We start from the raw sequence: 12,500 nt of genomic DNA on the forward strand, positions 1-12,500 counted from the left end.
CGGGTGGGGGGGGGGTCAGGGACTGAAGTGACCATGTGTGACCTCCTCAGGTGAACAGGAGTCTGTACGGCACTCTGGACTCCTCCGAAACCTGGATCAGATACCTGGACTACATTGATGACAAAGTCCAGGAGGGCCTGCTCCAGCTGCTGCTCAGAACGCTTCACTTCCTGTCTGACAACATGAACCCACAGGTACCTGGGTATATCACCATGGTAACTGGACCCACAGGTACCTGGGTATATCACCATGGTAACTGGACCCACAGGTACCTGGGTATATCACCATGGTAACTGGACCCACAGGTACCTGGGTATATCACCATGGTAACTGGACCCACAGGTACCTGGGTATATCACCATGGTATCTGAACCCACAGGTACCTGGGTATATCACCATGGTAACTGAACCCACAGATACCTGGGTATATCACCATGGTAACTGAACCCACAGGTACACACAGCAGGGCTCTGGACTACGGAGCAGGAGCCAGGTCACCCCTGTTGAGCTCCGGTCCGAGGTGAACTCTGGACCCGTTGAGCTCCGGTCCGAGGTGAACTCTGGACCCGTTGAGCTCAACGGGTCCGAGGTGAACTCCGGACACGTTGAGCTCCGGTCCGAGGTGAACTCCGGACACGTTGAGCTCCGGTCCGAGGTGAACTCTGGACCCGTTGAGCTCCGGTCCGATGTGAACTCTGGACACGTTGAGCTCCGGTCCGAGGTGAACTCCGGACCTGTTGAGCTCCGGTCCGAGGTGAACTCTGGACCCGTTGAGCTCAACAGGTCCGAGGTGAACTCTGGACCCGTTGAGCACCGGTCCGAGGTGAACTCTGGACACGTTGAGCTCCGGTCCGAGGTGAACTCCGGACCCGTTGAGCTCCGGTCCGATGTGAACTCTGGACACGTTGAGCTCCGGTCCGAGGTGAACTCTGGACACGTTGAGCTCCGGTCCGAGGTGAACTCCGGTCCGAGGTGAACTCTGGACCCGTTGAGCTCCGGTCCGAGGTGAACTCTGGACCCGTTGAGCTCCGGTCCGAGGTGAACTACGGACCCGTTGAACTCCGGTCCGAGGTGAACTCTGGACAGGAAGACAAGAAGAGTCCTCTCTCATGTCTCTTTCTTCTCTTTGTCTTCAACATGTTTATATTGCTGTTATAGTTTGGAGACACGACTCTGTGATGACTGGGACATAATGAACATAACTCCGCCCCTTTTCTGTGACCTCTTTCACTGCGGGTTGACCTATTAGGTTGATAAGCAGCATCATGTGACTGTGAATCTCGATCTCTGATGTCAGAGTTTTTGAAGACTGATCCTCCAAAGAGACCCGGGTCTGTGGACCTCTTCATAGTTCTGACCCCTCTGTGGTGACTGTGAGATAGTGGACTCTTTAAGTACCTGGGTGTTCACCTGAACCATAAACTGGACTGGACTGATAACACACAGACCAGAGCAGACTTCACCTGCTGACGAGACTCAGCTCCTTCAGTGACAGGCTCCGCCCCCCACCCTGTCTGAAGGAGAGATACTGCAGCTCCTTCAGTGACAGGCTCCGCCCCCCACCCTGTCTGAAGGAGAGATACTGCAGCTCCTTCAGTGACAGGCTCCGCCCCCCGCCCTGTCTGAAGGAGAGATACCGCAGCTCCTTCACTGACAGGCTCCGCCCCCCGCCCTGTCTGAAGGAGAGATACTGCAGCTCCTTCAGTGACAGGCTCCGCCCCCCGCCCTGTCTGAAGGAGAGATACTGCAGCTCCTTCAGTGACAGGCTCCGCCCCCCACCCTGTCTGAAGGAGAGATACTGCAGCTCCTTCAGTGACAGGCTCCGCCCCCCGCCCTGTCTGAAGGAGAGATACTGCAGCTCCTTCAGTGACAGGCTCCGCCCCCCGCCCTGTCTGAAGGAGAGATACTGCAGCTCCTTCAGTGACAGGCTCCGCCCCCCGCCCTGTCTGAAGGAGAGATACTGCAGGTCCTTCCTTCCTGCTGCAGTCAGACTGTTTAACCAATCAGCTCCCAGTAGATCAGAAAACACCAAACTGGAGAATTTGCTCCTTCTTCTTCTTCTTGTGCAATAATAATGTTATAAGATGTCTCCTGATCTTATCAGTATTTTTATTTTTAAATTTGATTTTGTGTGTGTGTGTGTGTGTGTGTGTGCGTGCAGAACAGCAGAGGTGCATTATTGGTGATCAGTCTGCAGCTGCAGGACACAGGAGGCGTGTTCGAGCCGTCAGTGGATGGCGGCCTCTCTGACCTGCTGAAGAGCATCATCAGGGATGTTTACACAGCAGCCAGTGTGCCGCCCAGAATCTCTGTCACATCCCACAACAACTACCAGGTGACTCTGACATCACCTGTCTACTCTCATAGCACCTTACCTTTATCTCACCTGTCTACTCTCATAGCACCTTACCTTTATCTCACCTGTCTACTCTCATAGCACCTTACCTTTATCTCACCTGTCTACTCTCATAGCACCTTACCTTTATCTCACCTGTCTACTCTCATAGCACCTTACCTGTATCTCACCTGTCTACTCTCATAGCACCTTACCTTTATCTCACCTGTCTACTCTCATAGCACCTTACCTTTATCTCACCTGTCTACTCTCATAGCACCTTACCTTTATCTCACCTGTCTACTCTCATAGCACCTTACCTTTATCTCACCTGTCTACTCTCATAGCACCTTACCTTTATCTCACCTGTCTACTCTCATAGCACCTTACCTTTATCTCACCTGTCTACTCTCATAGCACCTTACCTTTATCTCACCTGTCTACTCTCATAGCACCTTACCTTTATCTCACCTGTCTACTCTCATAGCACCTTACCTTTATCTCACCTGTCTACTCTCATAGCACCTTACCTGTATCTCACCTGTCTACTCTCATAGCACCTTACCTTTATCTCACCTGTCTACTCTCATAGCACCTTACCTTTATCTCACCTGTCTACTCTCATAGCACCTTACCTTTATCTCACCTGTCTACTCTCATAGCACCTTACCTTTATCTCACCTGTCTACTCTCATAGCACCTTACCTTTATCTCACCTGTCTCTCTCTCTCTCCAGGTGTCTCTGCAGCAGCGTCCTGAGCTCTGTGAACTGGAACAGGAAGTGATGTGTCACCTGGTTCAGGTGAGGGAGGAGGCGGAGCGTTTGAGGGCGGAGCTTGACATTTACTCGTACCTGTGGGAGAGCGACAGTAAGGAGGTGATGGAGGATTTCCTGATGTATGGCAGACAGCTCGAAGCTGATGAGCTGGAGGCTGATGTAACTCCGCCCACCCTAAAGGACTTCTGGAGAGAGGTGAGACACACCTGTATGAGTGTACCTGTGACCTCACCTACCTCAGGTATCTGCTGTCTGTGAGCATCACCTTCATCTTCCTGTTTCAGATCGAATTGCTCCAAACACTCAGCAATGAGGTGGCTCACCTGGATGATGTCATCACTCTGCTCAACTGGCTCCAGGTCAACCTCCGACCTTTCAAAGAGGCCCTGCTGTCAATCATCACCGTCTGGACACACATGTACACTGATTACCTGCTGGACTCACTCACAGACAGGTAAACTCACCTGAGACCTGAAGGACTCACTCACAGACAGGTAAACTCACCTGAGACCTGAAGGACTCACTGTCAGACAGGTAAACTCACCTGAGACCTGAAGGACTCACTCAGACAGGTAAACTCACCTGAGACCTGAAGGACTCACTGTCAGACAGGTAAACTCACCTGAGACCTGAAGGACTCACTGTCAGACAGGTAAACTCACCTGAGACCTGAAGGACTCACTGTCAGACAGGTAAACTCACCTGAGACCTGAAGGACTCACTGTCAGACAGGTAAACTCACCTGAGACCTGAAGGACTCACTGTCAGACAGGTAAACTCACCTGAGACCTGAAGGACTCACTGTCAGACAGGTAAACTCACCTGAGACCTGAAGGACTCACTCAGACAGGTAAACTCACCTGAGACCTGAAGGACTCACTGTCAGACAGGTCAACTCACCTGAGACCTGAAGGACTCACTGTCAGACAGGTAAACTCACCTGAGACCTGAAGGACTCACTGTCAGACAGGTAAACTCACCTGAGACCTGAAGGACTCACTCAGACAGGTAAACTCACCTGAGACCTGAAGGACTCACTGTCAGACAGGTAAACTCACCTGAGACCTGAAGGACTCACTCAGACAGGTAAACTCACCTGAGACCTGAAGGACTCACTCAGACAGGTAAACTCACCTGAGACCTGAAGGACTCACTGTCAGACAGGTAAACTCACCTGAGACCTGAAGGACTCACTGTCAGACAGGTAAACTCACCTGAGACCTGAAGGACTCAGACAGGTAAACTCACCTGAGACCTGAAGGACTGTACCTTTGTGTGTTCAGTCTGCAGCAGGTGAGTCACCATGGAAACGATGGTGATGAAGACTCCTCCTCCTGGCGTTTCTGTCTGACAGAAAGCATTGTGCTGCTGGAGGCTGCAGGAGTTCAGCTTCCTGAACACCTGGCGGCTCAGATACAGGTAGTGACATCACAGTGACATCACTGCTCACCTGCAGACAGGTTATATGTTGTGTGATATTCAGTCATTGTGCTGCTTAATCTGAATGTGTGCACACCTGTTCTGACGTCTCTGCTAAATCACCTGTGACCCCGAGGTCACTGTTTGAAAAGATGATGCATTCAGGTGCAGCGTGTAAATGTGAGTGATCTGTTTGTGTTTCAGTGACCTGAAGGTGGCAGGAGGAGGTGGCCTTTCATCACAAATAAAGGCAGCAGCATTCTGCTGGTTATCAATTAGTTCAGTACAAAGTCTGGGCTTCCTGTTTCAGTGGGGGGGGGTCACTGAGACCGAGGGGTCACTCAGACCGAGGGGTCACTCAGACCGAGGGGTCACTCAGACCTGTTAGGGAGGTATATCTTATGAGGCGGAGCCCGGAGAGGATCAGGTGTGTAAGAGGCGGAGCCTGGAGAGGATCAGGTGTGTAAGAGGCGGAGCCCGGAGAGGATCAGGTGTGTAAGAGGCGGAGCCTGGAGAGGATCAGGTGTGTAAGAGGCGGAGCCCGGAGAGGAACAGGTGTGTAAGAGGCGGAGCCCGGAGAGGATCAGGCGTGTAAGAGGCGGAGCCTGGAGAGGATCAGGCGTGTAAGAGGCGGAGCCTGGAGAGGATCAGGTGTGTAAGAGGCGGAGCCTGGAGAGGATCAGGTGTGTAAGAGGCGGAGCCTGGAGAGGAAGGAGCTGCAGCACTGCTCACACAGCCATCAGAAGAACATGAGGAGACGTGAACTCAACAGGATAAAGAGAGGACGTTTAACCTGTGTGAACACAGCTTTAAGTTCAGCACCAGTCTGAGGACCAGCAGCACCAGTCTGAGGACCAGCAGCACCAGTCTGAGGACCAGCAGCACCAGTCTGAGGACCAGCAGCACCAGTCTGAGGACCAGCAGCACCAGTCTGAGGACCAGCAGCACCAGTCTGAGGACCAGCAGCACCAGTCTGACATACTGGTGATGTAATGTATGTCAACCAGATTCAGAACATCGAGTGCTGCTGCTGGTCCTCAGACTGGTGGTGCTGGTCCTCAGACTGGTGGTGGTGCTGGTCCAGACTGGTGGTGGTGCTGGTCCTCAGACTGGTGGTGGTGCTGGTCCTCAGACTGGTGGTGGTGCTGGTCCTCAGACTGGTGGTGGTGCTGGGCCTCAGACTGGTGGTGGTGCTGGTCCTCAGACTGGTGGTGCTGGTCCTCAGACTGGTGGTGCTGGTCCTCAGACTGGTGGTGCTGGTCCTCAGACTGGTGGTGCTGGTCCTCAGACTGGTGGTGCTGGTCCTCAGACTGGTGGTGCTGGTCCTCAGACTGGTGGTGCTGGTCCAGACTGGTGGTGCTGGTCCTCAGACTGGTGGTGCTGGTCCTCAGACTGGTGGTGCTGGTCCTCAGACTGGTGGTGCTGGTCCTCAGACTGGTGGTGCTGGTCCAGACTGGTGGTGCTGGTCCAGACTGGTGGTGCTGGTCCAGACTGGTTGTATTGATGGAGTTAAATAAACACGATGGACACAACAAGATAAATAAATGATTTAATAGAATTTTGTCTGTTGAAAAGCTCAGATTTCATTGAAACATAACTGTTCTCTCTCACTCACTCACTCACACACACGCGCACTCACAGATCCGGTCTACAGTCAGCTGGTCTGAACCAGACCCCTCCAGGACCAGAACTACACAAAGAAAGAGGCACGATGATGAGGAACCTACAGAGAAATAGGATCTAAAAATTAAAGTCCTCAGAAACACTCAGCGTCTCCGTGGCAAAAGAAACAGACATGGACTCTAGAAGCGTCCGTCTTCCCGCAGGCGGGAGAGGTCAGAGGTCAAAGAAAGAGCTCCGCCCTGGCTGATGACATCACAGCAGCAGCCTATCATAGAGCGGCTAGCGGCGGTAGACTCCGAAGGCCACCAGGCTGAGGAAGATGGTGACTCCGACCAGCGAGGCGGTGGCCGGGGCCGTGAAGAACTGCCGGTACTGGATCTGACAGTACCACAACACGGACAGCATGAGGACCAGCAGGGGCACCATCAGCCCACCCACGTTCAAAGCCACCTGCACCTGGTCGGCGGGCCGCGGCCCCCCCGCCGCCCCACGGCTGGCGTGCTGGGAGATGTGACAGTGCAGGACGCAGTTATGGACCAGGTTAAGAGAGGCCATAGTCTGAGCGTCGTCTTGCAGCAGCTGACCCTGATAGATGAGCCGCACCTGCTGCTCCTGACCCGCAAAGAAGGTTCTGGAAGGTCACACGGAAGGTCAAAGGTCAGAGACAAGTAGAATCACAGACGTATTTCAGTAATATCGAGGTTAAGCGTTTACCGTTTGATGTATCCGATGGTGTCGTGCGGTCCCACCTGAGCCGTCCTCTCCGTGTCGTTTAAGAACTTCAGTCTGACCACCATGTTTCTCTGAGAGGAGGAGGACTCTCCTTCTTCTCCTCCTCTGCTTCTGATATCATCTCCTCCCCCTCCTGACTCCTCCCCCCTCCCTCCCCCTTCACCCTTTTCCTCCTGGGTGGAGGAGTTGATGGGCGGAGCTTCTGCCTGAGAGCTGTCAGTCACAGAGCTGGAGGAGGATGAGGCTGAAGAGGCGGTGGAAGCTGGGGGTGTTTCATTGTGGGCCGTGCTGGTCCTCAGGGAGGGGGCGGGGCCTGTGGCCGAGGTGAACAGGTGTTCAGGGGGCTCAGAGGTGCGGGTGGAGATCCAGGCGAGCAGCAGCACCAGGAGGAGCAGCAGGGAGGCGAACAGCAGCGTCACCTCGTCTCCTATGCCTTCAATCAGAGCCATCGCCCACGGCAACGCCCACTGAAGTCACACGGGTCACCTGCACACAGGGGGCGGGACTTAGCATCAACACCAGAGACAAGTGACATTTTACACATCAGACATGGAGCCTTGGACTTGAGCATTAATACCCGCCTGTTGCCACGGTAACAGCAAGAAAAGACTGACACACCCTTAATTTATGGAAGCGACCACTGGAAAAAGGCGGGTTAGGGTTCTCATACACACTCTAAGAACGCTCTCACTGAAAACAAACACCAGGTGGAAAAGGGGGCGGAGTCAGTTTATAGAGTGGGGTTCAGACTGTGACAGACAGGTGTTCAGACTGTGACAGAGACAGGTGTTCAGACTGTGACAGAGACAGGTGTTCAGACTGTGACAGAGACAGGTGTTCAGACTGTGACAGAGACAGGTGTTCAGACTGTGACAGAGACAGGTGTTCAGACTGTGATAGAGACAGGTGTTCAGACTGTGACAGAGACAGGTGTTCAGACTGTGAGTGACAGAGACAGGTGTTCAGACTGTGATAGAGACAGGTGTTCAGACTGTGACAGAGACAGGTGTTCAGACTGTGAGTGATAGAGACAGGTGTTCAGACTGTGACAGAGACAGGTGTTCAGACTGTGATAGACAGGTGTTCAGACTGTGATAGAGACAGGTGTTCAGACTGTGATAGAGACAGGTGTTCAGACTGTGACAGAGACAGGTGTTCAGACTGTGAGTGACAGAGACAGGTGTTCAGACTGTGATAGAGACAGGTGTTCAGACTGTGACAGAGACAGGTGTTCAGACTGTGAGTGATAGAGACAGGTGTTCAGACTGTGACAGAGACAGGTGTTCAGACTGTGATAGACAGGTGTTCAGACTGTGACAGAGACAGGTGTTCAGACTGTGACAGAGACAGGTGTTCAGACTGTGATAGAGACAGGTGTTCAGACTGTGACAGAGACAGGTGTTCAGACTGTGAGTGATAGAGACAGGTGTTCAGACTGTGACAGAGACAGGTGTTCAGACTGTGATAGAGACAGGTGTTCAGACTGTGACAGAGACAGGTGTTCAGACTGTGAGTGATAGAGACAGGTGTTCAGACTGTGAGTGACAGAGACAGGTGTTCAGACTGTGACAGAGACAGGTGTTCAGACTGTGACAGAGACAGGTGTTCAGACTGTGACAGAGACAGGTGTTCAGACTGTGAGTGATAGAGACAGGTGTTCAGACTGTGACAGAGACAGGTGTTCAGACTGTGACAGAGACAGGTGTTCAGACTGTAACAGAGACAGGTGTTCAGACTGTGAGTGACAGAGACAGGTGTTCAGACTGTGACAGAGACAGGTGTTCAGACTGTGAGTGATAGAGACAGGTGTTCAGACTGTGAGTGACAGAGACAGGTGTTCAGACTGTGACAGAGACAGGTGTTCAGACTGTGATAGAGACAGGTGTTCAGACTGTGATAGAGACAGGTGTTCAGACTGTGATAGAGACAGGTGTTCAGACTGTGACAGAGACAGGTGTTCAGACTGTGACAGAGACAGGTGTTCAGACTGTGACAGAGACAGGTGTTCAGACTGTGATAGAGACAGGTGTTCAGACTGTGACAGAGACAGGTGTTCAGACTGTGATAGAGACAGGTGTTCAGACTGTGACAGAGACAGGTGTTCAGACTGTGACAGAGACAGGTGTTCAGACTGTGACAGAGACAGGTGTTCAGACTGTGATAGAGACAGGTGTTCAGACTGTGATAGAGACAGGTGTTCAGACTGTGACAGAGACAGGTGTTCAGACTGTGACAGAGACAGGTGTTCAGACTGTGACAGAGACAGGTGTTCAGACTGTGAGTGACAGAGACAGGTGTTCAGACTGTGACAGAGACAGGTGTTCAGACTGTGACAGAGACAGGTGTTCAGACTGTGACAGAGACAGGTGTTCAGACTGTGAGTGATAGAGACAGGTGTTCAGACTGTGACAGAGACAGGTGTTCAGACTGTGATAGAGACAGGTGTTCAGACTGTGACAGAGACAGGTGTTCAGACTGTGACAGAGACAGGTGTTCAGACTGTGATAGAGACAGGTGTTCAGACTGTGACAGAGACAGGTGTTCAGACTGTGAGTGATAGAGACAGGTGTTCAGACTGTGACAGAGACAGGTGTTCAGACTGTGAGTGATAGAGACAGGTGTTCAGACTGTGACAGAGACAGGTGTTCAGACTGTGACAGAGACAGGTGTTCAGACTGTGAGTGATAGAGACAGGTGTTCAGACTGTGACAGAGACAGGTGTTCAGACTGTGATAGAGACAGGTGTTCAGACTGTGACAGAGACAGGTGTTCAGACTGTGACAGAGACAGGTGTTCAGACTGTGATAGAGACAGGTGTTCAGACTGTGACAGAGACAGGTGTTCAGACTGTGATAGAGACAGGTGTTCAGACTGTGATAGAGACAGGTGTTCAGACTGTGACAGAGACAGGTGTTCAGACTGTGACAGAGACAGGTGTTCAGACTGTGATAGAGACAGGTGTTCAGACTGTGACAGAGACAGGTGTTCAGACTGTGACAGAGACAGGTGTTCAGACTGTGATAGAGACAGGTGTTCAGACTGTGACAGAGACAGGTGTTCAGACTGTGACAGAGACAGGTGTTCAGACTGTGACAGAGACAGGTGTTTGGAATTCAAAGACTTCCCTCCAACAGAACCAAACCAAAGTGAACAGTTTAGAAAGTGGCACGGACAGGTGTACCTGATGTTCACCTGTCTGCTGATCACAGATCTGTAACTGCAGCTCACCCGGATTCACTTCATCGTAGAACTACAACTCTGAGCTAACAGGTAACAGCCTGACACAAGATACTGCTAAGCTACATGCTAACAGCGTCGGCTACGCGCCCGTGAATCGACGTAAATACAACGCGACGGTTTTACAGAACAAGAGAAAAAAACCAACTTACTGTTCAGCTTACAAAAGTCATATCACGGAGCGTTAGCCTGCAGGCTAATCAGGCTAATCTCTTTTCACTGCTGCTCCAAACACTTCCTGCTTCTTCTTTCTTCTTCTATGGTTCTGACTGTCAGGAAGCAGCTGTGATGTTCTACCGACCCCTGCTGGTTGTCAGCATATATGTGTAAGAATGGATGAGTTAATACTGATGGACTCTGCAGCAGCCTCTACCATCAGTGTGTGAATGTGTATGAATGGATGAGTTCATACTGATGTCCTCTTTACTCTGCAGCAGCCTCTACCATCAGTGTGTGAATGTGTATGAATGGATGAGTTCATACTGATGGACTCTTTACTCTGCAGCAGCCTCTACCATCAGTGTGTGAATGTGTATGAATGGATGAGTTCATACTGATGGACTCTGCAGCAGTCTCTACCATCAGTGTGTGAATGTGTATGAATGGATGAGTTCATACTGATGGACTCTGCTGCAGCCTCTACCATCAGTGTGTGAATGTGTATGAATGGATGAGTTCATACTGATGGACTCTTTACTCTGCAGCAGCCTCTACCATCAGTGTGTGAATGTGTATGAATGGATGAGTTCATACTGATGGACTCTGCAGCAGTCTCTACCATCAGTGTGTGAATGTGTATGAATGGATGAGTTCATACTGATGGACTCTGCTGCAGCCTCTACCATCAGTGTGTGAATGTGTATGAATGGATGAGTTCATACTGATGGACTCTGCAGCAGCCTCTACCATCAGTGTGTGAATGTGTATGAATGGATGAGTTCATACTGATGGACTCTGCAGCAGCCTCTACCATCAGTGTGTGAATGTGTCTGAATGGATGAGTTAATACTGATGGACTCTTTACTCTGCAGCAGCCTCTACCATCAGTGTGTGAATGTGTAGGTGTAAAGGCACTTTGAGTCTAGAAAAGAAAAAAAGAAAAATTGAAACTGTAAGAAAAACATCAGAGTATCACAAACTGTAATGTGACAAAGTGAATAAACAGGTCAAATCCCAGTGAATGTTAAAAAAACGTATTAAAGTACTTTAATTAGAATTTATTCTTCTAAACGTTGAACAGGTTGATTTGGACCCCCCTACCGGAGGAGGGAGGACAGGTGTTCGATAGTCTGATTGATCAGTTTGTGTATCAGCTCTGGGTGGGAGGGGAGCGGTGAGTCGGGTGTTCAGACCCGGCACACGGTGTGTTGTGAGCGGGCAGGATGCCATGTGGATGCTGCTGGTTAGCCGCTGAGAGAGAGCGGAGCTGCCGGCACACCTGAAGTCTTTCTGGACACTTTGGGTCGTTGATTCAGGGCCCGAGGCTCCCGGACCTGAGGCTCCCGGGCCCGAGGCTCCCGGGCAGCCGCTCTACGCGTCCCCAGCCGGGCCCCGGTCCTCCGTTTCCCCGCCGGTTCAGCATCTGGACCCGGACCCTGGTTGAAGTCTGAAGGGTAGATCCAGGAGAGGACGCTGAGGCACTTACATGTCTGTAAATTCATCACTGCACACTTTAGTCCAATGATATTTTAAAACCTCCAGTTTAAGGTGTGAAGTGTTTGTAAGCGGCCTTTGCTGCTGTTGTAGCCGCTGTCTCTGGTTTCATCCTCCGCCTTTGTCCTCATGTTTTCCCCCGGAGTTCCTCCCCCTGCGGCGCTGGGCGGAGTTTCATACCGGACTAGACGCTCCTTTTGTCGGATTCGTTTCGACCTGACTCCCCGGGGTTTACGACTGAAAAAAACACACTCGGAAAGTCCCCAAATAATCCAAACGACCACCGCTGTGTGCAGTATTAACCTGGGTATCTGTCTGAATCTTCAGGTAAGTAGCTCGGTGTGATTTTAAACAGATTTCTGGGGTTTTCTGCTCATTCGTCCCCGAGTCAGCAGAACCTTGATGGCGGCTTCGCAGTGAAGCTTGTGGGGCAGCAGGATTACATCCAGCCCGCTCAGCCCCGAAACCACCACACACAGCTGTTAAAACGGGACACAGTCCACAGCAGACGGGTCCCTCCGACATTTTACTCATGTTTTAATCACCGAAAAAAGCCTTTTCGACGGTTTTTCTCATTTTAACTGTTTTTGCTAAATGATGTGATAATGTGCTGCACGTGTTAAATTGAGCCTCCGTCCGGTGTTTAAACCGTTTCTGTCTTATTTCTTCTTCTTTCTCTCTAAATGGAGCTGTAATATTAAACACTTTAGCACGTTAGCTCTC

General features: G+C 51.3%; 3 protein-coding genes and 1 long non-coding RNA gene across 5 annotated transcripts in view; 3 read left to right on the forward strand and 1 right to left on the reverse strand.

Annotated features, from left to right (window-relative positions):
• Positions 1–4,790, forward strand: part of LOC306826626 (dynein axonemal heavy chain 17-like) — a 19,911-nt gene extending 15,121 nt beyond the window's left edge. For both annotated transcript variants that reach the window (XM_079348069.1, XM_079348070.1), the window contains exons 18-23: positions 51–194; positions 2,162–2,335; positions 3,072–3,308; positions 3,398–3,567; positions 4,397–4,532; positions 4,737–4,790. In XM_079348069.1, the coding sequence (XP_079204195.1) occupies positions 51–194; positions 2,162–2,335; positions 3,072–3,308; positions 3,398–3,567; positions 4,397–4,532; positions 4,737–4,739 (864 nt within the window). In that variant the 3' untranslated portion in view covers positions 4,740–4,790. The remainder of the gene's footprint in view (positions 1–50; positions 195–2,161; positions 2,336–3,071; positions 3,309–3,397; positions 3,568–4,396; positions 4,533–4,736) is intronic.
• A 1,579-nt stretch (positions 4,791–6,369) lies between these two features.
• On the reverse strand, positions 6,370–10,435 carry tmub1 (transmembrane and ubiquitin-like domain containing 1). The gene is made up of 3 exons (XM_079348277.1): positions 10,277–10,435; positions 6,870–7,373; positions 6,370–6,786 (listed from the first exon to the last, which is right to left on the reverse strand). Exons 2-3 carry the CDS (start codon positions 7,334–7,336, stop codon positions 6,435–6,437), a joined length of 819 nt encoding a protein of 272 aa, XP_079204403.1. The 5' UTR covers positions 7,337–7,373; positions 10,277–10,435; the 3' UTR covers positions 6,370–6,434.
• Positions 7,725–8,584, forward strand: LOC306826760. Its single transcript, XR_013779485.1, has 3 exons — positions 7,725–7,845; positions 8,016–8,091; positions 8,414–8,584. It is a non-coding gene; the product is annotated as an uncharacterized lncRNA (long non-coding RNA).
• A 982-nt stretch (positions 10,436–11,417) lies between the features above and the next one.
• The window catches only part of ubtfl (upstream binding transcription factor, like), a 15,633-nt gene continuing 14,550 nt past the window's right edge, over positions 11,418–12,500 (forward strand). Inside the window, exons 1-2 of the mRNA XM_079349297.1 lie at positions 11,418–11,607; positions 11,638–12,104. The gene's annotated coding sequence lies outside the window, so the exon portion shown is untranslated. The remainder of the gene's footprint in view (positions 11,608–11,637; positions 12,105–12,500) is intronic.

This window comes from Symphodus melops, assembly GCF_947650265.1.
Source record: "Symphodus melops genome assembly, chromosome: 7".
Lineage (NCBI taxonomy): Eukaryota > Metazoa > Chordata > Actinopteri > Labriformes > Labridae > Symphodus > Symphodus melops.